General features: G+C 40.3%; 2 protein-coding genes across 5 annotated transcripts in view; one reads left to right on the top strand and one right to left on the bottom strand.

Moving 5' to 3' along the window:
- The window catches only part of LOC134841170 (calcium-dependent secretion activator 1-like), a 570,701-nt gene that overhangs the window by 527,955 nt on the left and 15,193 nt on the right, over nucleotides 1-27,553 (bottom strand). The window lies entirely within an intron of this gene.
- LOC134841280 (glucosamine-6-phosphate isomerase 2-like) lies at nucleotides 162-27,553 on the top strand. The gene is made up of 5 exons (XM_063857161.1): nucleotides 162-313; nucleotides 1,792-1,999; nucleotides 3,117-3,466; nucleotides 25,077-25,206; nucleotides 27,300-27,553. The coding sequence occupies exons 2-5, from the start codon at nucleotides 1,801-1,803 to the stop codon at nucleotides 27,446-27,448; spliced, it is 828 nt and encodes a 275-aa protein (XP_063713231.1). The 5' UTR covers nucleotides 162-313; nucleotides 1,792-1,800; the 3' UTR covers nucleotides 27,449-27,553.

The raw sequence follows: 27,553 nt of genomic DNA, 5'->3' as shown, positions 1-27,553 counted from the left end.
TCAACAGTGCCGAAAATCATCAATTTTTGGCACTGTTGAATACTTTTTCATTTTCGGCACTGTTGTACTTCGGCACTGTTGAACGCCATCTTTACAACTCTTTCTGGCGAAGAAGCTACAGTTTCTGTTTGACTAGATAAACTACGATAACAGAGGTCAGATACATCTTTAAATCGAAAAAGGGAGGAATTTGCAGTACAAACATCAGATACAATCAGACACCATAGAGTCGCTTCTTAATAGCTAACTCGGTTTTTGATTACGATATTATAATTATTTCATATATCTTGCTTCTAAATTCTTAAGACAACAGGTGTCAATTATGATCTACGCATATTGTTCCGACTTGATTTTGTACTCAATTTGCTTACTTTCATCTCTAAATTTAAAAAATCATTAAGTAATAAAGCAGCAAGGTATCTAGGATCCTCGTAATAGTAGACCTTCAAAGATAAACCAATTTTTATGCATGAAAAACTGTCAAGCAATAATTATATTGTCAAACAATATTTAAAAAGCAGCTATTAAGCATTTATTCAACAATTCGGACCAAAACCGCAGTTTTTGGGCGGGCGCGCACTCAAATATAGTACATTGGTCAGTCAAAGACGGACGCCAATGCTGAAAATCGAGGCTGATCGGCTAATAAAAAATTTTGTCAATGGGTCTTACAGGCATCAACTTCAGCAAAAACATACAGGCATCAACTTCAGTCTGAAAAAAAAACTGAAACTTTAAACTTGGTTGCTTACATCAAATTGCTGAGATAAGCAATGAAACCATTTGAACACTGCATTTTAATGATGAAAAGATACAAAAACCACTGCTTTCTGATGATTTTTCAGGTTAAATAACTGAACAAAATTTATTTCATTCGACAGGAGTTACGGCAAATTAATCCAGATAATCCATTTCAAGTGAAAAAACTAAAACCGACTCAAATTAAAAATTTTACATTTCCTCAAAAACTAAAAAAATACAAATAAAAAAACTAAAACAAATAAAAATCTGGAAACTTATTTTTGATTGCTCAAAAAATCGAATAAAAAAGAATAATAAATAATACATCTATAATGGTTTAAGAACTCTAAAGTATGCAGAATCACAGGAATTTATCAAGTTAATTCTTGCAGAAACCAACTCAAGTTGACATTACAAAACAATTCATTCTATTAGAATTTTGAGCAGAATTTTTTTTCGTACGAGATAGTACTATAAGTTCGTTAAACCCCAGACAGGTAGAAAGCAATGAAAAATCAGTGCTTGACGAAAAACTTAATATAGAAAATCTGTAATACAAAAAACTCATGAGCTGATTTACCTGCACCAGAAAGAATATAATAATTAAGACAGCCGTCAACCAAAAATAAAATAAACATTTCGACGAAAGTTGTGAAACCGCCTAAAAAGACAAAACAAAAATATTTAAATTAATTTTTCAATGTTTATTTTTTTTTCCATTTTTAACGAAGGTCGGCCTCAATTCTGTCAGCACGTTTTCCTCATGTTATCTAATATGTCGCAATTTAAATATGACGAATTTTTTAACCAACAATTGCTCAATTGACTAATTTTTGACTTATCGTAATCTAATGATATTATACGAGAACAGTCGAACTTGAAAAATTACGAGAAATGTAAATTAAACTCAGAGTTCAACCGATGTCGTATACTATCAAAGAACAAATAGAAAAAACATTGGAAAAATGAGCTGACTGATTTGAGACCGACCTTTTCGCAAGGGTAATAAAAAGTTCCCGTATATAATTGACCCCTTTGACTGTGTACGAGAGAGGAACAATGCGTCTGATCATCAAAGAGGACTCTGCAGCCGTGGGACTGTGGGCAGCTAAGTACGTGCGCAACAGAATCAACAGTTTCCTGGAGGACAACTGGGACGAGGCGAGGAGTGCGGCAGGGAAGACGTTCAACCTCGGATTGCCAACTGGAAGCACTCCATTGCACATGTACAAGAACCTTGTGCAGTTCTGCAAAGAAGGTACGTGAGAAAAAAAGGTATTCCTCAAAGCGCAGTTTGATATGACAAATTTCTTGACCAACAAAGGCTCAATTGACTTAGCATAATCTAATTAATTGACCAACCATAATCTCCTACGCTGCCAATTTTACTTGAAATCGTACTTCGACTCCCGGCCCCTGCATTTTGCCGTAGGTTTCCTTACCCTAAAACAATTGCCGGGAGCAACGAGTTCAACTCTTTTAATGATAACACTAGTAACACTAGCGAGAACACGACAAAAAAGCAGCTCAATTAAGTGCACTAAGAAAAAGTAGAAATAAGCCTCGAAATAGTAAAAATTCTGCTTAGTCTCGAGTTCCATCTTCGACCTAGAGATTTTGAGTCTCTTGTTTTTGACCACTCAGCCACGGACACTTGGTAAGCCACAAATAAAGCAGACAGCAGACGCTAAAAAATTTATGCTACAGATCGAGATTATAGCAAAAGTGCCACCAAATAAGTAACACTTATATTTGCGAGTTAGGTTGGAAAAAAAGAAAGTCCGTACTAATACACTACTAATAAACAACTCCTAAATTCAATCCATACAAAACACGTAACTAAGGCCATCCAAAATGCTCCCACTGCTCCCTCCTGAAATTTCCTTGGCTAAGAAAATGTTCCCTCGATCAACACTAAGCACTTTAGAGCTGCAAGATCTGGCTACAGCCCGTTTTTAGACACTTGCCGCAATAGAATTGACCCCAATGTCCCCGGAAATTTTGCGACTCCTGCTCTCCACGCTAATCTTCACCTTTTTAATTTTTTAAATTCCCCAAAAACCAGACTGAGTTCACTCCAATAGAACTGTGGCTCTGGCCGGCTGAAGCAGCGAAGTTCCTGAAGCTCATATCTAGCTTTCTTGACGCGCTTGCTACGCGCAAATAACAGCAACAACTAAAAATCGCTCAGCAATCTCTAATGAAAACGCCCGCTAAAACACACATGACGTTAATTAATACAAAAACTTGAAGCTCAAGGAAATTAATAAGAACATGTTGAAATCTTTTTGATGAGATTTTTTGTTAGAGATTGAGAGTATCGATAATGGGACATACTGTTGCCTTTCATCATGAGTAAACTGTAGACTTTTTAGGCTCTCTTAGCTTCAAACATGTTAGAACTTTCAACATGGACGAATACGTCGGCCTGCCCATGAACCATGCCGAGAGCTACCACACCTTTATGTTCGAGAACTTATTCAAACACATTGACATAGATCCCAACAACGTCAACATACTAGATGGAAACGCCGACGACCTCGAGCTTGAATGCGAACAGTATGAAAAGAGGATTAGAGATGCAGGTGGCATTGACTTGTTTGTTGGAGGAATCGGAGCAGACGGGCATATCGCGTTTAACGAGCCTGGTTCTAGCCTAGTATCTCGAACAAGGGTGAAGTCACTTGCTACAGAAACTATTGAAGCAAATAGAAGATTTTTCCAGGTATAATCAAATGGTCGAAGGTACTATCAGAAGGTACTATTAACAACCATAGATAAACAAAGCCAATCGAATATTGGAAAAGAGTAATGAACGCAAGTAAACATAAAAAACAATGACTTTCTAGGAAAAAATTCGAATTTCAAAAAAAAATAGATGCCTCTTTGAATTTCTAGAACAATTTATGACTGGCCCTTTTTTGATAACATGAACCCAAATTGAGAAAACTGGATCAATAGTTGAAGTTTTTATTCCACTGGAAATCTTAAGATTCCTTTGTCGAAACTAGAAATCTATCACATTTTTTTTCGCCATTTCTCACGCTCGTTCTTGGAATGCTCATTACGTCACTTTCGGCAGATGAATTTCTTTTGCAATTATAAACACAGGTTCACATGCTTTTAACCGTCTCTTCCAAAGCCAGTTTAACGTTTGGTTCATTAACATCTGGTCGACAAAGTCATTTTAATTTAAGGCTTTGGCCAAACCGCGAAAATTAACTTAGTTGCATGCAAAAATAGTGAGCTCATGACTGGGTCTCAGTATCCCCAGACCACGAGGTCACTCCTAAAAACGGGGCTACAACCTAATTACTATATAATTAAATAGATAAAATTATTAAATAGATTCCTCTTCCCTCGTTCAAACTGTGTGTTTTCAGAAAAGTTGTAGCTAGGAACAAGAACACCTTATTCGAAACGAAAAAAAAGTCCCGTCCGTTCCTAGCCGTGGATGGGTGAAAACCAACGAGATTTCACATATTCAAGAAATCGTCGTCGCAACACTTGTTGATCGGAAACTCACAATTGAAGAATCTAACTTTCCCAAATTTCAATATCCTCAGCCTTCCTGGTGCAGGTAGCGCGGATGTTCTAAACTTCTTGCCCCGCAAGAACGAATACGATATTATAGCTCTATTCATCGGTGCGAACGATCTGTTTACGAAAGACAAAAAAGACTCAACGAGAACACCCGAAGACGTTGCTGAAGAATTATCCCAACTTGGCCTACGGTTGACAGAACGTTGCAATAAAGTTTTCATTATCGCTCTACCACCCAGACTCGGAAGACCAGCCCGAACGGAACGTGTAAACGATATTCTTCGCAAAAAGAAAGAACTCTGGCGATATCGCGGTATATCGAAAGGAATAACCACCAAAACTGTTCTATCTTCCGACGAAGTGCATTTAACAACAGCATCGCTTGCGAGTCTCCAAACGATTTTGAAAAAGAAGATCATCTACAAGAAGTTCTGTGTAAAAACTGATAGCGAGGGCTACTCGAATATATACCACTGCGGCAACAACATTTGTCGGTGTCATCATTTTCACAGAGACTGAATTTTCTATTGATACCCTTTAGGTATCGCCAGATTTGATGTCTTTGTGAATTCACATCTATAAAATAAAACCGTTTTCTCCCGCTAGTCATCAAGTACCCTTAAGGTCCCACACAACTGTTTTCATAACCCTAACACTGATACTTCAGTCCTCAATCGGCGCCCTTTCGGTACCACCCTGAGGACTCGAGTACACTACCTAAACCTTCATCCCCCAAACACAGTTTCCACAGAGATAAGAGGACGTAAACATAAATAAAACTGAGAATGTCAAAGGACAAAAAACCTTGCAAAACTTGCAAGAAACCAATAAACGAAAATGACCCAATATACAAATGCATCACCTGTAATTGCTCTATGCACCTTGAAGTTGTCTGCACTGGCCTCTCGACCGTTGCACTCAATGGAATACTGGAACTTGGTAACAACGCACTACTGATATGCAATACCTGTTTGTCCAACGGAAAAAGAGATCAAGTAATCAGAAGCACAGCATCACATGTCAAAAGTGAAAACATCAAAAAAATTGAAGAAGAAATTTCAAAGTTAAGTAAAGTAGTAGCCGAAGTCTCGACAAAAATGGAAAATATTAAAGATCCCATCCAAAGCCTGCCAACAGCAGAACAGGGTAAACCCTGATTACAAGTAGCGGCGCAAAACATTATCAAACCCCTGAGCAAAGGATTGAGAATAAGAGGGGTCCCCGAGATCAAGGAAAGAGATGGAAGAAAAAGACTTGACCATGACTATGATGAGGTAAATAAAATCATGAAATTCTTAAACCTCGAATGCAATATCACTGATCTCAAGCATTTGGGAATGTTCAGCGAAGAACGAGCAAACCACAAAACTATACTGGTACGAGTAACCTGTCCAAGAGAAATAGACTTGATACTATCATCAACACCGGCCCTCAAAAATTATGACAAAAATGTCTTCATAAGTAAGGAACTCTCAGTCGAAGAAATGAAACTGGAAAACGCCATCCTGAGAGAACGTAGAAATCTCATCAGCAGTGGTAAAAACCCCAAAAATCTTCGAATCAGAAACCTAGAACTGCATGAAAAAGTTGACGACACCTGGACAAAAGTTACAATTAAACCGGAGGAAAACAGCACAATTCAGACTAGAAATGACAACTGACTAGAATCGCTGAATGTTATGTCATTCAATACACGAAGTATACTGGATATAAATAGACGTATGAAACTTAGCAAAATAATACTATCGAACGATTATGACATCATTTGCTTAAGCGAAACTTGGTTAACTGAAAATATCCCTGACAACGCGCTTTTTCTGCCTGCACACATAATAACTAGATGTGATAGACCTACCAACTCAACAAAATCGAAACACGGGGGCGTGCTTATTGCTGTAAAGCAATCCCTAGCTTTCACAAAACATGAAATACACACTACGGACTGCGTTGGACTCCTCCTTAACACTCCGACACCTCTCATCCTATGCTGTATCTACAGTGCCCCGAACGAAAGCAAATATAAGCTATCCACAGATGACTTCAACAAACTATTGAATATGCTAACTGACTACTCAAATGAATTTCAATGCCCAAATATTTTATTGGTTGGTGACATCAACTTCGCTAATACGCATTGGCAAACCTTGCAATCAACCCAAAAACACGAACAATTAGTACTGCAGACTTTTACTGATATGAACTTTCAACAGTTTATTGAACCCCCTCATGACCAATTAGATATTGTCCTTTGCAACAACCCCGACATTATTTTAAACACCACAATAGACAACCATATGAAAAAACACTTCTCACACCAAGAAAGAGAATTATCAGACCACAACCCTTTTCTAATCACGATATCATCTCTTACACACAATGAAGAAAAAGCCACTCCCATACAACACGGATCCGACTTTCTGGACTTTGGTGTCTTCTCATTAAACAACGTCGATTGGATTACTTTAAACAAATAAATTTTGGAACACCCTTTTCAACCGTAGTGCTACTCTAACATTGACCACTTAATCAACTCATGGTACCTCTGGCTATATATAGCACTAGAAAAACACATGAAAAAACAGACCAAACACCGTATGAACCTAGCACCTTGGATCACACCTGAAACCTCCAATATTATCAAAAGACACAAGACAACATCAAAAAAAGTAGCCTTTAAAATTACTCATACTAATAACCGCAATCTTGAAAGACTTAAAAACCTTGTAGATCATTTATCCGAATTAGATCAGAAAAATTTCGAAGAATCAACTTTCAAGGGCAGAAATTTCTCAAAGCTCTAAAAATACTTTAAAAGCATACGAAAAAACTCAAGTACTCCAAAAACAATGCACTGGAATGAAAAAACCGAATCAACAGAGCACGGTAAAGCTAATCTTCTAAACAATTACTTCGTAAGCGTTTTTAACATTAAACAGAATGAAAACATTTTACCAATAGCTGAATTACCTGGCTCAATCAAATGCTTCAATTTCTCTGAAAATTAGATATATGACATCCTTAAAACATTAAACCTCCAAAAAGCAAGAGGACCAGATAGACTCGGTAACACAGTCCTAACCAATTTAGCAGATATCATAACTTCATCTCTAAAACTGATTTATTACGCCATCACCAACAAAACAACATTTCCAACGATCTGAAACTTAGCCAAATCATCCCAACTTTTAAAAATGGAGACAAGCAATCGGTCACAAACTACAGGCCCATCAGCCTGCTAACTGCAGTATCCAAAGTCTTAGAGAAACTGATCTTCCTTAAAATCTCACCAAAAATCTCCCAATTTGGCTTCTGTCCTAAACGATCGACAACTCTGCAAATGCTCCAATTCCTCGACAAAATCTATGATGACTTTGATAACCCTAATATCAAGTCTCTACAGGCAATATACTTAGACTTCGAAAAGGCTTTCGACAAAGTTCCTCACGACTTGTGCATACATAAACTCAATAAATTTGGCATATCAGGAAACGCACTTAAACTATTAGCAAACTACTTAACCAACAGAAAACAGCAAGTACGAATAGGTGCGGCAGTATCCAGCCATCTTGAAGTTAGTTGCGGCGTACCTCAAGGCTCACTGTTAGGGCCAGTATTCTTCATTACATTCATCAACTATTTACCGTCATCACTAACCAACTCGTGCTATGGTTACGCAGACGATTATAAAATTGTTGCAACGAACCCTTCCCTGCTTCAACATGACCTAATCACGATCAACTTATGGTGCAAAGATAATTCCATGAGTCTTAATTTGAAAAAATGTCACAATATAATATTCAAAGACCCCCAACTTGACCTAAACATGTATCTCGGTGACCATATACTTGAAAAAACCTGTTCAGAAAAAGACCTTGGATTACAAATAACCAACAACCTGAACTGGTCAGCACAAGCAAAAATAAGAGCCCAAAAAGCAATAGGCTGCTTATTTTTAATTAAAAGAAATATTTCAAAATCAGCGAGCTTAAAAATGAAACTGAACTCCTACTGTGGATATGTAACCCCAATTGTGTCATATGGCTCACCCATATGGAAAGCAAATAAGTGTGAATTAAGAATTATTGAAGATGTCCAAAGAAAAGCTACACGTTGGATACTGTCATGTAACAACATCAACTATAAAGACAGACTGATTAGATTAAACCTGCTTCCACTGTCTCTCTACCACGAAAGGCACGACATTCTCTTGCTTCATAAAATAATAAACGACCAATACAACTTCCATTGGAGACAATTTGTTCAGTTCAAAGAATCTACAGCCCCAACAAGAAGATCAACGAAAAATAACTTAGCGCATAAAAATTATCATTACGAAACGTCGAAAAGCAATTTCTGGCACAGAACACCTATACTAGCAAACAAAATTTTACAGACTCAGGAAGAAGAAGACCTGTTTGCGTTGAAATACGAAAGACTCAAATCAAGCCTCAAAAACGTTTTCTGGATATATTTCATCAGTAAATATGAGGAAAGTGTCCCATGCACATGGATAATAAACTGCTGCAATAGCTGTGTAAACTCAAAGAAACTATAAAACTCAGTTTAAAACTCCCAACGCGGGGCATTTTAGCCCCATGGTTTTATGTCTAAATCCTTGTTTATTATTATTATTTTTATTATTATATATATATTTTTTTCCAGTGGATGAAAATCACCATATCCATCGTTGATGGATTAACCCTTTCCCTCAGCTCCTAGCTTCTCATATTCTGATAAATGAATTATACGTTAATTAAGTTCAGTTCAAGACATTCCGGGAAGCTAAAAATGTTAAAACTATTGTCTATTGTTTTGATAAAGCGTTAAAACTGTAAATTCAAACAAATAATTTCGCACACTTTTGTGCATCATCAGGTTTTAAAAATTCTACATTGTCTGTACAAAATGATCAAAGATCATAAAAAAATTCATACACATCATTATTTCCAAATTTCACATTTCTTTGCACCTTGTCTCAAAAAGATCTAAACTTTTTAGCCAAACAAGTTTTTCTACAAGTTCTTTGGTCGGTGCTCCCTGTCAATTGTTCCAGCTATCTGATCGGCACCATAAATCCAACTATCGCTATTGATACGGGCTGTGATGAGCCTGGTAAACCCATGGAGAGCAGCTCTCCAGAGCCCGAAACCAACACCAAATTACTTCGCCCAGAATACCACCATGTTTGTAGCAAACATGGTATGCGAACTCATCATGTGTCAAAATTATTCTTCTCCAATTTCGTTTTCTTGAAGCTTCCAGCAGTGGTTTCACTTCCATCATCATTCGGTGGTTTCTTCACTATCTTCTACTGCATTGTAATCCGTTGCTGTTGATCTTTTCTGCTTTCGTGATCTTTCAAAATCAAAAAGTTACCACTTGCTTACCACAGGAAATTTTTTTACGAATATCGGTTCTAAATCGTCCTTGGCTCTTTCTAGAACTGCGACAAAAATTTCAAAGGGTAACCTGTAAGATTTCTCCGGCATTCTCTTACATTTTGCTATTGAGAAAGCCTGATCCACTATCTTCCTTGTGCTTTTTATGTCCAATGCCACAAAATTTACTGGATATCGGCGTTTGCACCTTGGAGCCATCACCGAGCCTACTAGGTACCAAGCTCCAGAAGGTCTGCGAAAAGTTTCACTCTGCATGAAGCTCATCTCGACTTCAATCGCTTCTCTCCATTTTCCGATATGCTTCTGTTCAACTTGTGACACTCCCGGAAAAAATTCTACACTGATGGCTGTGACCATCTCATGTTTTTGTTCTAGACTCACTAGCGACTCTATAGAACCAAACTTGCTGTAAAATCCTAGTGCAAACGCTAGATTCACTTCAGTCCCTATAATAAATTCTGCTAATAATTCCGTTTCCGTTCTCGTTTTCATCACTATATTTGTATCGTTATTTGTCTATGCTGTCTCGTAATTGTCTTTACGCAGTCAAGATCTTCATACATATGACCTTTCAGTCCACAGACACAGTTTTCTGGTCCCCAGCCAGGCAATTCTACACCGTCCTCTCGGCTGCTTCTAGAGGCTGTAGTCATCAAATTGTAAATTATGTTGAGGTTTTGCAAATTGCAATTTGCATTCAATTCTCTCTGGACTGGATAAAAAGTACTGGATATCGGCTTTTACACCTTGGAGCCATCACCGAGCCAACTAGGTACCAAGCTCCAAACGGTCTGCGAAAAGACTCTCTGCTCATCCTGCGTCGCTCGTTATATCGAATAAGTGTTTGGACTCGGGCACCATGATGGCTTCATTAACTTCCATAGTACCATCAGGCTTGTCCTCAGTAATCCATCTTAGAATCCCAATCCAAACTCCACTCTGCTGTCAGGTTTCGTTATGGAGGGTGCAGCCAACTTTTCTTCCAATACAAGTCCTAGTTTGACTTGCTGACTGGCGATACTTTTTATTATTGTTGATGTTCATGACAACCAGAATCTCAGTAACACAGTTTTTTCATAGTCGAAGTAACAATCAAGTATATCCTCATCGATGGAAAGATTATAGGGCATTCCAACAATTCCCGACACTTAAAGGTATGACTTCTTTCTGATCGGTCCACAGTATTCACCGGACCTCAGCAGTGTCCAATATCGAATATTTCGTGAGCCTCAGCTCCTTATTTGAGAATTGTCGGATTTCGCCGTTCTTCCTCAAGGGTTCTAGTTCCACAGGTTCTTTCATGTTCCTTCGCAGTGGCTTGCTTTGGTAAATGTCTACCAGCGCTTGAACGAGCAATGTCTTTGCCAGTTCACTGCCTTCTTTCAGGGTTACCACAAAGATATTTATCTCTGGAACCGACATCTGATTCAAAAAGAGCCGGGTGAAAAAGAGAGCGTATCTGCGTTTCACACACGCTACTGCCGCTACTTCACAGATCATCAGGTCTCTTAAATGCGTCATCAAGAGTGCTTTCTCTTCTTTCGACCTTTTCCTTTCTTCAGAATCGTACTCTCCCATCGTGAGTCCCGTCATACACCAAGCAAGTCTGAGTTGCAGCTCAGTTCTGATGTACAGTATCGCTTTTAGAGCATGTTTTTTCGTAGAAGTTCGTTTTTTCTTCGAAATGGCGTGGTAACACTGTCCTCGACGGCAAAGTCACCAATTGATCCACCACTTCTGTGTGCATATTGGAAGATGCTATCATTTTAAATGCCTTCTGATTCATTATTGTGTCCTTGATTAATTTGTCGAGGTAATGTTCAATGGCACTTTTATTTTCTAGAGCGATTAGATGTTCTAGCTGAGTTCCTGCATTCCATCATTTCCATGTATCCACCGGCGCGCTGGTCTAGGAGAATGTGTTCGAGACTGTCAATCGATTGTGTTCCACTGGAGTCAGCTGTCCTACGACGCTTCCTGTTCCGTGGTTCATGAATTAAGGTTTCAAATCCCTAAGGGTCACAACATTGGCTGAGTATTTCCATTTCTAGCGTGTATCCAGTAAGAGTGCAGTCACTCCTTTTGGCTTTATATCTGGCTGATAAAAATCCTTCCACGAGTATGGGTGGCACCATCGCTACATTGGTCATCATTTCTGTCCTGCCAGGCAACCTGTCATTGCCTTGTTCCATGTCAAAGGCATCTGCCTCTCGCATTCGTTTAGCTGAGTTCAAAGTTTTCGTTGGAAGTTAAGAGTCCACATTCGCCTTTCCAGTTTTTCTTGACGTTACATTGCTGCCCAACATCATCTTCATGTCGTTGATCTTTTCAATCACCATTTTCGATCACATCGTTCCTTTTCGAGTTCTGGACAGGTATACTTTTTTCTCTTTGTTTTCTTGGTGCGGAGAGTTTGTATCACTCTCATCACTGGTCGAATCAATTAGCAATTCGCTTATTCTCCCTTCGCATTCGTCCAGCTTGTCAAGGATTTCCAGTATCAGTGGTCTGTTGAGACATGTTTTCAAGATCGACTGGGTCCCGTAGCACTCTACTACTGTCCAGGCCTCCTCCATGAAAGCAACTCTGTCCACATTAAAGCCGGTTACGTTGATCCCAGTGCTAAACTTACCACTTTTCTGGCAGGGTTCCCAAAAAATGTAATCGGGCTGCGCCTTCTGTTTTCCTCCTGGTCGGAGACTTAGTTAAAATCTTCTTTGTTATAGTTTCAATTTTGCCAGGAGAGCTGCAGCCGGCAAGTTATAGGCTGCATTCAAAAAGGCTGAGGGAGGCTCCAGCGTGGAAGTTTCATCTTCCGCTGGTTCAGTCGTCACTGCCAAACGTCTCTGTTTCTTCCTCGTCTTCGTCCAAGAAGTTGAAGTCCTGGCTAGACGTACCACCTACTGAGGCTTTGTCGTCGTCCTTTCCCGCTTGGTCGGGAATCTGCTCCATTGGTTCTTCCGATCAACGGTCTTTTTTCTCTTCATCACTTCGCTTTTTTCTCTCCCCGACCCTGAAGGTCCTTGCTCATCACTCATTATTTCGACTGGAAGCTTTGGCACGACTAGCTTACCTGCTGACCATTCTTCACTTTCTCCATATCTTATCAGAACTTCTTCACGCCTGAAGGGCGCTTGAGCAGTCCTAGTCAGCAGCTTCCCAGTTATTGCCAACACTGGCCTCATTCATGACTTTTAGTGCAGCTTCCTGCTCATCTGCCTTACCTCTCATTGCGATTGGCCTACTTGACCCATTCTTACTCGAATCTTCCAGGAATTCATAGTGGCTGCATTACTCATCCTTCTCCTCGTCGACTTATCCACATATAAACTGCGTATACTGCAGCACGGCAGCATTTATGACTATGGAGCACGGGTCCATCGATCGTTGGTTTCGCACGCTTCAACCTGGGAGGATGTACTACGGATTCTGCTCCGTGCAGCATCCTACGGAATAAGAGAAACTAGGGTGTTTCTTCTGATAGCTTTGGTTAATCGCTCCAGTCTTCAGTTTATTTCCTCACTTTCTGATATGAGGCTTTCAAGCGTGAAATTCTGGTTATTTCGCTATTCGTTTTGCGTAAGGTCTCGAATTCCAGAGCTTTGGTAACACTTCAAGATGCCTTCTATGCACTTCGGCCATTCGATTGCGGAAGTGGTTTTTGAAAATTATTGTTGTCCGTTTTGGGCTCTGCTATCTTCGCAAACAGCAAATCTTCGCTTAATGATTCACGTAGCACATTCTGCTCGCACCAATTGAATGTGCTCCCATCCACTACTCAAATAGGGTCCAGGTGACACGTCGATCTCCTGCAGGCTTCCACCTTTGCATCAGGGAACGCGAAATTCACTGCTGGATTTTATATCACCGTCACAAACTCGCTGACGCCCCTGATAAGTGCAAAGGGATCTGTTCTCATAGCTAGGCAAAAATCCTTGATTAGAGGCATGCCTCCTACATAACGCTGCACGTCCTTCTCTCTTTCTATCGTCTTATCTTCTCCTGTGCCGAAGTAATTCTGTTGCAACAAGTATTGAATTAGAATGTGTCTTTAGTCCATTTTAATTCAAGAGGCCGTAGACCTTTCATTGTCAAACTTTTGCTCGTTTCTCCTCATCTGTTTCGGGTAGTGGGAGTAAAGCCATTAATTCTCCCGTTTTTCCAGGCGTTATTGCAATCAATGTCAGGAGTTCGTCCAGTAAGAGATTCTGTATTCCTTCGGTCAGCAGCACGGCGAGTCCATCTCTGAAATTTTCTGATCCGAACGTCACAAGCAGTTTCAGGACAACTACGATAGATAACTAAGTAATGGCCTTGAGGAATTCCCGTTTTAGATAGCGAGAAAGCCCTGGGTAAAATTTTGCCAGGAAGGACGCGGACCGTCTGCTCCCAACCCTTCCAACATGCTATCCGTCCTCTCAAACCTTTATTTTCCTGCTACTTTCTCTGTCCAGAATGCCTCGAGTGTTATCTGGCACAACCTGTCGGACATTTCCGCTTGACTTCTCTCCTTCACTTTCCGTTTAATTCAATTCTCTTGCCAGGCAAGCGTGGATCTTGGCGATCATCGGTGGGCCCCACTCAAAAACGTCCATGCCCAATGCTGCTAGTCGAGTAGTCAAGTGCAGCCACGCGTTTGCTTCCGGTTTTGCTCGCAAAACCATAGCTTCCAAAAGAGCTTTCTTTTCGTTGGCGTTTTACCTCTTTGGCTTTTCTTCTTCATCGGCCTCCATTCCCCTGAACCACAGGTCATTTGACATCTCCTTTATCACTCACATTGACGATCATCATCTTTTTCTGGCTTCACCTTGAGCTGGCTGCTGAAATTGGACAGTTCAAATCCCAACACTTTGTCTAATATAAGCATTTATAATGATTGATCTTTCAATCCGCTCACGGCTTTTGATTTATCTGACCCCACTGCAGGCAATTTTGACCGAAGAGGTATCAGATTCCTCGCCTCTACTTCGCGATTGGGGGCAGATATGATCACATCATATTTCCTTTTCTTCGGGGAGCGAAATCATTGCATACACAAATTTCAATCCCTCTGGGAGGTGTGCATATCCCGGGGATCACACGGATACTGGCTTTGGGGTTATCTTCTGGTACCCTCCTTCTTACAACACGTCCATGATCTCACTATGACCTCCAGGACGTCTTTGATTGCTTACCACAACGCAGCTTCTGTCATTGCTGGCAGTCTGAGTCTGCTCGGGAGACCTTTGCTGTGCAAGTGATCATTGATGCCGGTAAAAATATCGTTATAGGATTCATTTCTGTTTGCCTTTGATCCCCAATTGGCATTGATATGGGTTGCATTCAATCCAGGTCGGTTCCTGTCAACGTTATCACGTCAGGCCATAACAAGGACTCGGGGTTGTTCACAAAGTCCGAGCTCACAATCACTAGTATCTTCGACTTTCTCATCTCTGCTTTGACGTAGGCAGCGAGGATGGTCTCGTCTATTCTTAATCTCAATTCACCATATCGTTCTGCATCATCCTCTTGTGTTTTTGCTTCGGATAAGCACTCGCTCTCTCTCTATCTCTTTCACATGAGCTGGAGGCATTCGCATCTGTCTAAATATCTTCACATAATGCCCAGTGAGTGCCCGTTTTGTCACGATTTTCCCCGGTCTAGTTTGCTCACCGTGATTCTTCCTTACATCTTGCAATGGTCTGGCATTCACAGGACCCAAGGCGTTGTCTGAGGGCAGTCCCTCAAGGTCTCAAGGTCAGCCATCCGTAATGCTGTCGTAGAGCTGAAATTGATTTCTAAACTCCTACGATCGAGTACAGTCAATTCACTGACAGTCTCGCGCCATTCAGCATTCTCTTTGCATCAGCTGCAAATCTTACTGTCTTAAGTTTCAATTTCATCAAAACTTGCTTGCAAATGTGCCAAATGGACAGTATTGGTCTTGACCACATCAGGGAACTTCTATCTGGACGTTGATCTTCCCTGCTCGCAGTCCTGGTCGTCGTCACGGATCTGAGGTTGTATCTGTCGTCTGATTGACTATCCCAATGTTCGTCGGGGATGAATGGTCCTTCTCGCTGGTGCTTCAACTAGTCCGTCTAATACGTCAGACCTTTGTTCGTACTCACTTGAGCTCTGCATTTTTTGCGGCACGGCTGGAACTGATCCCAAGCATGTCTCCAGATTAGGCGGCGCAAAGTTGAAATTGCTTGCATGCTTGTCGCTCCTTGCTTTCTCGGTGCTCCACTGTCAAATAGTTCAACCTCTAACACATTTAAACGCTCCTGGAAGACACGGCCCATCCAGGCTTGTTCTTTGATACACCTGGGCTACTGCGGAACCTCCGAATGTGGCACCTTCGTAGTGATCCATGAGGTTCTCAATTTCTGCAAAACTCTCACTCGGCTGTCGCCCAATACCAAATGGGACGTTCCAAGAAGTGTCTGCTGCATTTTCATCGCTAGACTCCAAGTTGATCTATTGAAACAAGCTTGCATGTCCGTCTCCGGGTCTCCCGTGAAGCTGTTTTTGATCTGATTCATCTTTTGTATATCTAGCACACGCAACACTTTCTTCGTCGACATCTCCCTGATCTTCCTGATGGAGGTTTTTCCTGATTTCGTCATCGCAGCAGCTCCTGTCTTCTTCACCACTTCTGAGGAGAGCTCTACTCTGCCAGTATCATAAAATTCTCCATAGGGTGCAGACACCCCGGAACCTGACCCATTCCTGTTAGCCACGAGTCGACCAGCGGCTTCCACCAGCTGCCTCTTCGTTTTCTCCACAAATGGATTGCCTAGGGTGTCGCCTGGGTCAGGGATTGTCACCTTACCGAGTCATGTTGGGGCTCGCACTTCCGTTGTTTGATTCAGTTTGCTAGTTCAGAAGCTACGTCGGCAATTGCCCACGAGGAACGCTTCTTGCAGATAACGGTCGTTCCTTTTTCGCTATTCCCAATCGTTCAGATTGCTCCTTACACTCCTGCCTCAAGTGTTCTAACTCTTGTCCCTGCTTTTTTGCAGTTATTAAACAGTCTCGTCCACATATCTCTATTTTTTTCAGTTCTAGCCAAGTTTCCTTCACTCGGTCCAACTCGTGTCTCGTCTCGTTTAGATCTTCCATGGTTTCATTCGTCTGTACTTCTTCTTCTACCGTGGTTGTCATGGCGAGCACTGCAGCTTTCAACTGTGAGGTAGAGGAGGCAGCCTCGCCTCTCGTTTCTTGATGGAAAGCTTGATGTCTTCTCCGCAAACGGGGCCTGAGCCTGGTTGGGAGAGGCATCTCTCCAGGCTGGTACATTCTCGTGATACCCACCTAGGTTTGAGCGCCTAGTCAGTTCTCGAGAGTGCTCCATTTCTCCATCTCATAACACGCAGACTTCGGCGCTGCAACACTCTTTGCTCGCCCAAAACTGCCATCAGCAAGCTTTCCGTGGAGCGGTCCTCACGGTTGTCATGCCCTAGAAAATTCACCAGAGCAGCCGTCAAACTGACTACCTCTGGGTCATCCTGTGCGTAGTTTCTTTCCAAGAGCCTACTATAGAGCTCGTCCATGAGTGGCCCCACCTGAACTTAGGCTGAATCCATGAATCCATCAGTTTCATGAAGATTGTCCAGCTCGTTTCGTTTAATGTATTTGATAAATTGATCGCGCAACAGGTTGAAGTTCAAAATTTATATTAATCAATCAAGATATAGAAACAAAGTCACGAATATCACAAATGTCATTTTTGCTCCAAAATTATATTGAAACGTATTTAAAAACAGTCAGATAAAAAGATTTCGATCTCAAGACATTTTAAAAATCAAACCACTCTAAAATCTTGGAAACTGATCAGAGAGTGGACAGTCCACATTTTGTTTCTGTTCCTAGAAAAATTGTTTGAGAATTCGTGATCACCACTCCTTCCAAACCCGAGATCCTGATTAAATAATAACATAACACATAGCACTCAACCTAAATTTAAATAAAATTTCTTATGTAGATACACCTTTTTGTTGGTATCCAAAAAAATTTCACGTATCAGCGCGTATAGCTCCCGAGGATGCAGTCGTCGTCTGTTTGGGTCATACACCGGAAGCGAGAGTTCTTTTACCCCCTCTCTAGCAAGGAGTCTCATAGTCTCGTCAGTGAAAATGTCAAACCTTCAGGGTCCACGTGCTGCTTGTCCGTCGGCCTCGTAACCAAGAAGCGTAAATACTTCCCTGGTATCTGCGAAGCCGCCGGTGGCCAAGCTGCCAGACCCCCTATTCCTGGTCTTTGCACACGTCCTATCTGTAAGTATAAAATCGCTATCTGTTAATATTATACTACTTGAGTATTCATTTAGCAAGTTAAAATATGACTGTACTACTCTCCCTATCTCTTTCATCTGTTTCTGCCTCTAAGTTACTTGTTTCTCCTCAATTTTCATTTTTTAAAGTTATTTTGTCGGTGTGGGTAAGTCCTAACCTCACTCCACGGAGTCACCGTCAATTGCATACCGGATGTTCAGTTAAAATTAGACGCAGGAATGAATAATGGGCTGCCCAGGAAGGTTCATGTTTGTAATTTTTTTTGTATTTCATGCTCTTGCGGTCCACGTCATGAATTGCAACACTGGGTTCCTTGAGTTAAGTCTGATGTCATTTCTTTCAACCACTCCAAGACGCAAACGTTTGTCAATTCTTGTTCGTAAGACTGCTGCTGTTCGTCGTCAAAATCCACTTCGGGTTTAGACTGAACGTCGATCCACTCTTTGTCTTGGTCATCGACAACGTCTACATCCTGTGAAAAGGTTATTCCTCCAGACCCACTAGGTCTTCTACTATCTTTTTCAATTTAATCGTGTCCACTGCGAACTCGTCTCCGTAAGGATTTTTTTTTGCTGGCTTGACCTGTCATTTTATCGTGTCTGAATTGAAAAGGGTAGATCCGGTTGCATGTTCTTGGGAACTTCTATCTGCTCGGGGTTTTCCCAGTTCTGTTCTGTTTTAAGGTTTTTGCATTCGCCTCAATTTTTCACTAGGATCCAGGTCCAACGGTGGACTTGTTCCTTATTCCAGTGCCTTCGCAAGCAGGGCCCATCATCAGGTAATTGTCCTCCTCCATGTCTTAAGCTATACACCAGTCTTCTGTGGATGGTTTATGTGGTTTAATATTTTCAAAGTGCGCAGCTCGGCTTGTACTCAGTCTGTAAAATTGTCCCGCCTGATGCACTTTCGTTATCATGAACGGTCCCTTCCATTTCTTTAGGAATTTCTCCGTTCCGTTCGGTAGGCTAACGTTCTGAAAAACCCACACGTAGTCTCCTATCAAAAAATCTTTTCCACCAGCTGCTTTCTCGTCATATTTTCCCCCTGCCTCGCCTGAGCTAATTGCGTATTGTGTCTACTCAAGCCGTCTAAATCCTGCTGACGTCTGATCACATCTCTAACAAAGATTTGTGGCGATGTCTTGTGGCGGTCTCTTTCCTTCATACTCCGAGTAAAAGAAATGCCTTCACATGCCCAGTCAACATCACGTGCGGACCAATTCCTGTGATGGAATGTTGCGTACCGTTGTAAGATAACAATAATTGTGGCAAATATCTGTCCCAATCTAGCAAGTATCGGGAACAATAAACCCTCAGCATCGAAACCAGAGTCCGATTTTGTCTTTCTACTAAGCCATTTTTCTGGGGGTGGTTCGTCGTAAAGTTAGCCTGCGCTACCTGAGATTTTCTCATGAGCTCCCTAGTTGGCTTCCCGGCAAAAAAAGTTCCAGTCTCTGATTGGAATGTCATCGGGCATCCGTGTCTGGCTATCCAATTATTGATCAGATGATGGCAAGTCGCCTCAGCTGAAGCAGTTTTGCAGGGCGCGGCCTCTGCATACTTTGTGATGTGGTCGATCATCACTAAGACCTGATTGTAGCCACTGTCTGTCATACATATCTTCTGGTGATCCAACTGCACCACTTGTTAAACTCGGAGGGCTCGGTTGACTGAATGGGAATCGCAATTTCCTGGGATCTTTCTCACCCACTTCTAGCATGCCTTCTTCATTCGGGGCCATGTAAAGATTTTCAAGTTCCTCTGGTATACTTTGTCGATTCCTTGATGGCCCATTTGATCATGGGACCTGAATAAAAATTGTTTGATAGATGCGGCAACACTTTTGGGTTATATTTGTATAGGACCTTGTCCTGTTCTCTCCTCTTGCAAGCATCGAAATCAACCTTATTCAGTTATAACCGTCCTTTTTTCTGCACATAGTACTGTCTCAAGATCCGGTTACTATCTTCTTCTAGAATTCCTTTGTCGGTTGCCCCATTTTCGATTCACCTTTTGTAAGCTTATTGTCATACGGTCATAATGGTTTTGTCTCTTGTTTGAATGGTTCTAGTTCAGTCCTGACTGCTTCCTTCTGTGGTAATAGGTTCATCGAACGTTTTGACACCGTTTTCATCTCCAGGCCATCTGCCGCATTATCACAGACTTTTTCACTGGAGAACAGGTGGCAATCACTATCAGTGTCTTTATGCACCTTACTGTATAAGTATCTTGCTCGAGTCTCCACCAGCAATGTGTGAATAGCCAACTCTGACAATTCAGATCCCGACCTCGAATTCCTGTCTGAGTACCTGTTAACTCCGTTTTCATTAAGTGGTCTTCTAAAGATGAGTCGAACGTAGAGCATATCTCAACTTCAGATTTTGACGTGCATGATCTACTCATCCATCTAAACCCCCGGACAAAATTTTGGTCCACCTAGTTTTGTCCATCTTCCAATCCGTTTTCTTCAGAGTTCGACTCACCGGACAGTTTTTCTTGCTCCGAGTTTTCCGACTCTGCTTTTATTAGTCCTTGATCAGGCAACTAAAAAGTGACTGCCTTCTTCTGAGTCCTGAACTCTTATTCCCTCATCTTGTACAATTTTTTCTTTAAAACGCTTTGAGGAATTGCGGAAACTAGTAGCTGAACTACTGTTCTACAGTCCCTTCAATTTCCTTGTGTTGGCGTCTTGATGGCTTTACCCACACTTTCTCGCTGACCGTCAACGATTCTATGGCTGCTGCACATTCAGGATCATCTCTAGTACTTTTTTGCCTAATAATCAAATCACCTCTGGTGCGACCTGCACCGTTTTATCTTAAATGATGCTTATGTTCATGCGAGAGTGTTCCTGTTGAACCAGGTTAGATTGTAGCAACAGATTCAAAGGCTCCAGGTCCTTCTTGGACAAGATCTGAATCTCGGCCGCTTTCTCAATTGGTAATTCACGATGTCCTGGTATAGGATACCCTGACTTGTCCAGCCACCTCATCAAGGGAAGTGCTTGATAAGTCCCACTATCTTAAAACCAAAATCGTTCCTTACTTTCCACCTGATTGGCCTGCTTCTGTTCCAACCTTTCGTAAATTTCAGTTTTGTTGCTCAGGCTGTCATCATTCTATTGCTTTCAGGCATCATGTGCTCGATTATCAAATGGAAGCCAATTAACCTGACTATCCATCAACCAATGTAACTCTGGTTCAACGAGTACGTTTAAAATACCGATAAGGCTCGGTTGTCCACTCGCAACTTAAAGGGAGCGATCCTCAATTAGGCGCGATAATTCTCCTTGAACGTGCCTACAGCAAACATTTCTGCTATTGGCGCACCGTATATCATCTCAATGTCGCTCAATTCCTTACTGCCGTATAGAATGGAACGGAGAAATGTTCACACATTCCATTCTTGCTCTTGATGCAGTATTCCGGAAATGGCTACCACTGAAGGATCAGTGTCGAGAACGCAGATTCCTTTCTCCATTGGCATGCCTTGAAATGGCGCTTCGCTCAGCTCCCGCTATGCATTCTCGAAGGATTCCTGAGATCTTTCTTTCCATTCGAAAGTCTTCCCTTCGTTGCGCATCAGTTGCTGCATCGGGTAGACTTTGTCTGCGTATCCTTTTATGAACTCTCGATAATAATTCGCAAATTCTAGAAAGCTCATCATCTGCGTGTCCGTTTTGGGTGCCTTCTATGTTAACACGGCATGCTTATCTACCATTCTTCTCAGGTAGTTTATTGAGTCCCTAAGGATCTCACATTTCGAGTGTTTGCATTTCAAGCCAGCTCGCTTCATGCAGTCAAAGACTTCATCAAGTCTGTCAATGTGGTCTATCTGGTGGGTTTCGCTATCACTACGTCATCAACATAGCACATCACGAGATTCCAATACTTCTTTGTTATGCTGGTCAAAGCCTGAGCCATCATTCTTTAAAAGGTCGCCGTCGCATTGCACAAACCGAAGGGCATCCTCTTCCACTGGTACAAGCCTAACTCAGATGCGGATCCGGTCCTTTCTCTATCCTGTTTCCGAAAGGAAACCTGCCAGTAGGCAGAACCCAGGTCCAGTGTGGTATCGCCAAGTTTCCAAGTTTCCAAGTTTCCAGAGGCTTCGCCAAGTGTGGCATCGCCAAGTTTCCAAGTTTTCAGAGGCTTTCGTCTATGCGTGCTATTGTTTAAGCGTCCCTTATGGTCACCGCGTTAAGGTAGCGAAGTTCGCAGCAGAAACTTAGCTGTCCTTCTTTCTTTTTGGCTATATGAACCCCACAAGCCCAAGGTGACTTCGAGGTTTCTATCATCTCGTATTTGAGCAGCATTTCTATTTCCGCTCAGAACGCTTCCGATTTATGAGGTGTTATGCGTCTCGCTTCCTCCCTGTGGGGAACGGCGCCTTCTTCTTGCTCGATCTCGTGCTCGACGAAATTACAGCAACCAATATCCGCTTTATGTTTTGAAAAAACGTCTGCTTTCCGGTTTAAAACCGCTCTTAGCAACTCAAACTCTTCACTATCTTTTCTCTTAATATCAGTTTCTGGCAAAATTGGTTTGTTAGACTAGGGGCATTCGGGAAAATTCGAGCAGCTCGATAAGCCGTCATTTGTTTCAGATTTCAATGAAAATACTTTGTTTGAAGATATCAATTAACAGTTTTCACTGTTTTCTTCTCGCACTATAAGTCATGCTGAAACTCCTTTGCTCGACTCGAAGATCTATCTCTAATTCAGCTAATGTTTTTTTTTAAACTATTTGTTTTAAATTTTGTTTTCGCAAACTAGTTATTTTGAAACATTTAACCACTTTCGTAAAACATCCAAAGCTTTCCTTCCTTGATCCTTGTAAGGCCTTGTCAACAAACTGATATCTTATTCAGAGAGTGTTTAAGAATGCAACAGAATCACAAATAAGAAATGTTGTTTTTCAGACATCTCTTCTCGTTCATCTATTGCAGCCTGTTTTTGTTTCGAAATTTTAGGTTTGTTTATTTTTGTTTAAGTCAAAGTTTTCTCATCGCTTCTGAAAAAAACCAATAAACAACTTATATATCTCCGAAAATAAAAGTAAATGAGCAGTCACATTCGGAGGCAGAATTTGCAACCTCTGAGAGTATCCTGACAGCCCCTAATTACAAATTGAGAGTTTTGAATTGAAGGGGGACTTTTGAAGTTTCAACCTATTTTGTAAACTACATTTGAATCCCTTCCAGTCGTTCTAGGATATGAAATATTTCAGAAATCCTCTAGTTTTTAAAGCGTGAATTTAACTCAGTAGAATGGGAGCGTTTTTTAAAATGAAAACATCAAAAAAAATGTCAAATCTAGGAAAACAGAGACATTTCAGCAATCACATATGTAAAATTTGTAAAATCTGAGACTACTTTGGCAGCACCCGACTATAAAACACCCAGCTATAATCAGCGATTGCATTGACAGCACTCAACTACAGGGTTCAAAAACAGAAATTAAATTTTCAAACTGAATTTTTCTGAACATTTAAAAATCAGAAAAAAAAAAATAAGTTAGAAACTCAAATTATTTGATCAGTCAGGGTTGGTAATTTATGTTTTTGTAAGTTTTTTTTTGGTCCTTTGAAAAAATTGAAAAGGTCACCAAAGACGTAATAACTCGAAACCTCAACACTTGTGGATGTTAGAAGTCATAAATGGCGGAAAAGAGTTCAACGCCCGAGAATACGCTGAGATCTCCCAACTACAGGGTTGGAAAATTCAAGTTGGAATTTTTTTTGATTGTTTTTTGATAGTTTTTTTAAAGATAAAAACGTCATATATAAGAATATAAAAAACTTTGAGCAGTCAATTTTGAAGGCAAGAGTGGCAACGCTTGAGATGAGCCAAAAAACGACTCACTTATGTGATTGTAATTTTACACTTTGTGGCACCTTTCAACTAAGTTATTCAAACATTTTTACAAAAACATATAAAAACATTATATCACCGAAACAAAAGCAGTTCTGCAGTCACATTTTGAGGCGAGATTTGCATTCGCTGAGAGTAACTTGACAGCACCCAAGTACACGTTTGAGAGTTTCGGAGCACAATTACCCAAACTAAATTTACTGAAACTAAAATGCAATATACGAATTAGCTTAGGCATGAAAAATATTACATCGAAAAAAAACTTTAACCTGGCGAAATAGTAAAGCATTTATTTAGACAAATGAAAGTTAGATAAGTAACAATTTCGTTCGCATTTATCACTAACTATTTTTTATTTATCTAACTTTGATTCTGAACTTAACAGTTATGGAACCGAAAACATATCAGCGAATTAGAACAGCTGAGATTCTTCTTCAGATTTCATCCTGAGTTTAAAAAAATTAGCACTAAAGAGTTCCATTATTTTTTGGGTATCAGTTTTGTAGTTTATGATTCAAAATTTCCTTTTGAAACTTCTGTTCCAGATTGAATAAATCGCATTAAATTGAACTTATCCCTCCGCAAAAGACTGGTACTAAACAGTATTTTATACAAATATAACACGTAACTTATCAGTTTGTTTCCGTTTTTTTTTCACTCTGCGTTATCTGTCTTCTTGTGCTGTGTTCACTCAGTGTCCCTTCGTGCAGCTTTTGACTCCTTTTCTTTCAAGTTATTTTTTTTTTGCGGTGAGTGCTTCCAAAGCCCTGTCGTTCCTTCAAGTTGTGTTGCCCATGTTTCCATCGCCTGATTGCCTATCTCTGCAAGTTGTGTTGCCCTGCTCCCATCTTTGACTTGTCTATCTGATCAGTGGTCTCTCTCAAGTTGTGATTTTTTTTAAAAAACCTCACATCAAATCTTAGTTTGTCTGTTTGAATAATCAATCAATCTTGACTCTTGACTTGTAACTGGTATTTGTGATTCTGGGCCCATAATCTTTTAAGATTAATAAAGCGACAAACGGTTTTCTAAAAAAGAGCTAATGCATGAGAATTTAATGGAAAATCCAGAAGTTATTTTGAGTAACTTTATGTGATAAATCACCCGCACAAAGTTGCTCGAATCAAAGACTAAAGGTCATTCTGACTGGCTAGTTTCAAAAAAAGTAGGGAAATGCTGTTTCTGATTGATTCGAATAAAAAATTCAATTTTAGTTCAGTTAAGATAAAAGTCACTAATACCTTTAGGAATCTGGAGTGGATGTTCCAAAACGTGCACTGACAGTTGGGGTGGGGACAGTAATGGATGCTTCTGAGGTGATGATTCTCATCACCGGTCACCACAAGGCACTCGCTTTACACAAAGCCATCGAACAAGGTTAGATGGAAGACCTTCCCGAGTCGATATTTTTCACCTAAATTGAAGCAAGATTTGAGCAGTTTGAGCGGTTTTTTTTAGACAATTACGCTCAAAATCTTGCTTTAAAATGAGCGGTTTGAGCGGTTTTTGAACGGTTTATCTAAGAAAACCGCTCAAAAACCGCGCAAGAATTGAACGGGTAACCAGGGGAATCATATAGTAACCATGGGTAACCATGGGCAACCATGGGTAACCAGGGGAAATATATAGCTCCTGATTTAAAGTACGTACCTGATTTCATAAACTAATGAGGAAGTCTGCCCTGGATTCATCTGTGAAGATACTTCGATTGTTGCAAAACAACAATAATTGCAGTTCAATGCAAGACATGGATGAAACGTGAGGTTAAAATTAGGACTTTTGAAGTTTCAACAGTTAAAACTTTTCCAGTCCTTTAAAAACCCTAATTTTTAAAGCTTGAGTTTCATTCAGTAGGGGCGTAAGATTTTTTTACAATTCATTACAATTTTTCAAAACTATTCAATTCGCACCACTCACTGAAAAACAGAAACCTGGCCATATTTTCAAAAAGCAATTGATGCCAACAAAAAAAGCCTATCAAATATGAGACTAAACTTACGGCCACCAAATCTAATTTTTAGTCCCATATTTGAAAGTTTTTATGCTGGCATCACAATTGATTTGAAGTTTTGGTTATCGCGTTACTTTCACGGCAACTAAATGTAACTTTTAAAGATATACGACAAACCGCAATCAAAATAATCTAAAAATCATCATTCAAGCAGAAGCGCGTAATTGCTCACAGCTGAGAGCACCCTGACAACGACTTCTAATACCAGGACCAAGCCTATGGCGTTCCCACCGCCCTTTAGTTTTCCAATAAGTTTTACTCCCCCAACAGCTCAAAAAAACTAATAAAATTCCAACCAACAAGCTTGGATCCAAGGTTTTTCAAACACTTAACTTAAACCAGAAAAAAAGCAATTCCTCTCATCTCAAAAACTGTCTTACTGTTGTGAATTGACTCTCATCCAATCTGAAATACTGCCCTCATGGTTTGAATTCTTTCTCATCTCATGTCGAATACTACCCCCGTGAATTAAAATCATTCTCAACTAACCCACCAATCCCAAATAAAGGTTACAATCGGTACTTGTATTTTCATCGGTCCCTAAATATAAAGAAGTGAAGTTTGAGAAAACTTTTCGGGTGATCGATACTAAAGGTTGACATACAACGATTTATTTTAACCAATGTTTAAATATTTGTCCGTAGACTCCGATGATAAAGATTAAGTCTTTGCTTTCAAATTCCGCGTTGGTATGAATAATTCCAAGCTCTTGCTTTTAATTGCTCAACATCGGTAAAAAACAAAACTTCGGAATTTACGTACAAATTTCGGAATCGGCTTAGAAAATTTGCGAACTTTGAGATCACCTACATTTGCGGAATCCACGTATATTTCGCGGATTTCTTTTACAGTTTTGAATGCAGAACAACTAGCTATATTCGCTTATTGCGGATTCTGCAACAAAACAAATGTGCCGACAAAGTTTACGTTACAAGTATTTGTACGCGGAACATTTTTGAACCTGTTTAAATATTTGTCTCTGGAATCCAGGAACATACAGACATAAGATTGTGCGCATATCCGGTGCACTTTGGCCTTGTAAAGGATCACGACTGAAACTTTTTCCAATTAACTAAAACTAAATTGTTTAAATGAATATATGTTAATCTGTTAATCAAAACAATCATATTGGCAATTAACAGGTAAACCAACTGAAATGCATTTTAAGTGATTTGATCCCAATCAACTTTGAAGTCACTTCGATTAGGAACGATTTTTGAACGGGAGTCAGTCGCTGGCCTTGCCTACTTGTGTACAAAAAGAAAAAACGGCGCTCATTGCTTAAACTCATTGCTTAAAATAACTATCATAAAACCGATTAAAAAAATTGCAATTGAAATTTCGCTATATTTTTCGAATTGTGGGCAACTATATCTTTCAGATGGTTTTAAAAACCTTCCTCAAAAAAAGAAAAAATAATCACTTTAAAGTTTAAATTCAGCTTCGACATATATTTCAGGGGTCAATCATATGTGGACTGTATCTGCACTTCAACAGCATCCAGGAGCCTTGTTCATATGCGATGAGAGCTCAACAGACGAGCTGAGAGTTGGAACTGCGAAATACTTTAAGGGACTGATGGAGGAACATGATAAACTCATTGAATGAGAAAATTAATTCTTCATTCAAAATGAAAAAGGTAGTCCGCCGCTGTCCAAAAGGCAGAGACTGTTCCGACTACCAAATACACAAGTTTGAGTTAGAAAGTTCAAT

The sequence above is a fragment of the Symsagittifera roscoffensis genome, chromosome 3 (genome assembly GCF_963678635.1).
Source record: "Symsagittifera roscoffensis chromosome 3, txSymRosc1.1, whole genome shotgun sequence".
Lineage (NCBI taxonomy): Eukaryota > Metazoa > Xenacoelomorpha > Acoela > Convolutidae > Symsagittifera > Symsagittifera roscoffensis.
This window is presented reverse-complemented; position numbering and strand designations above follow the sequence as displayed.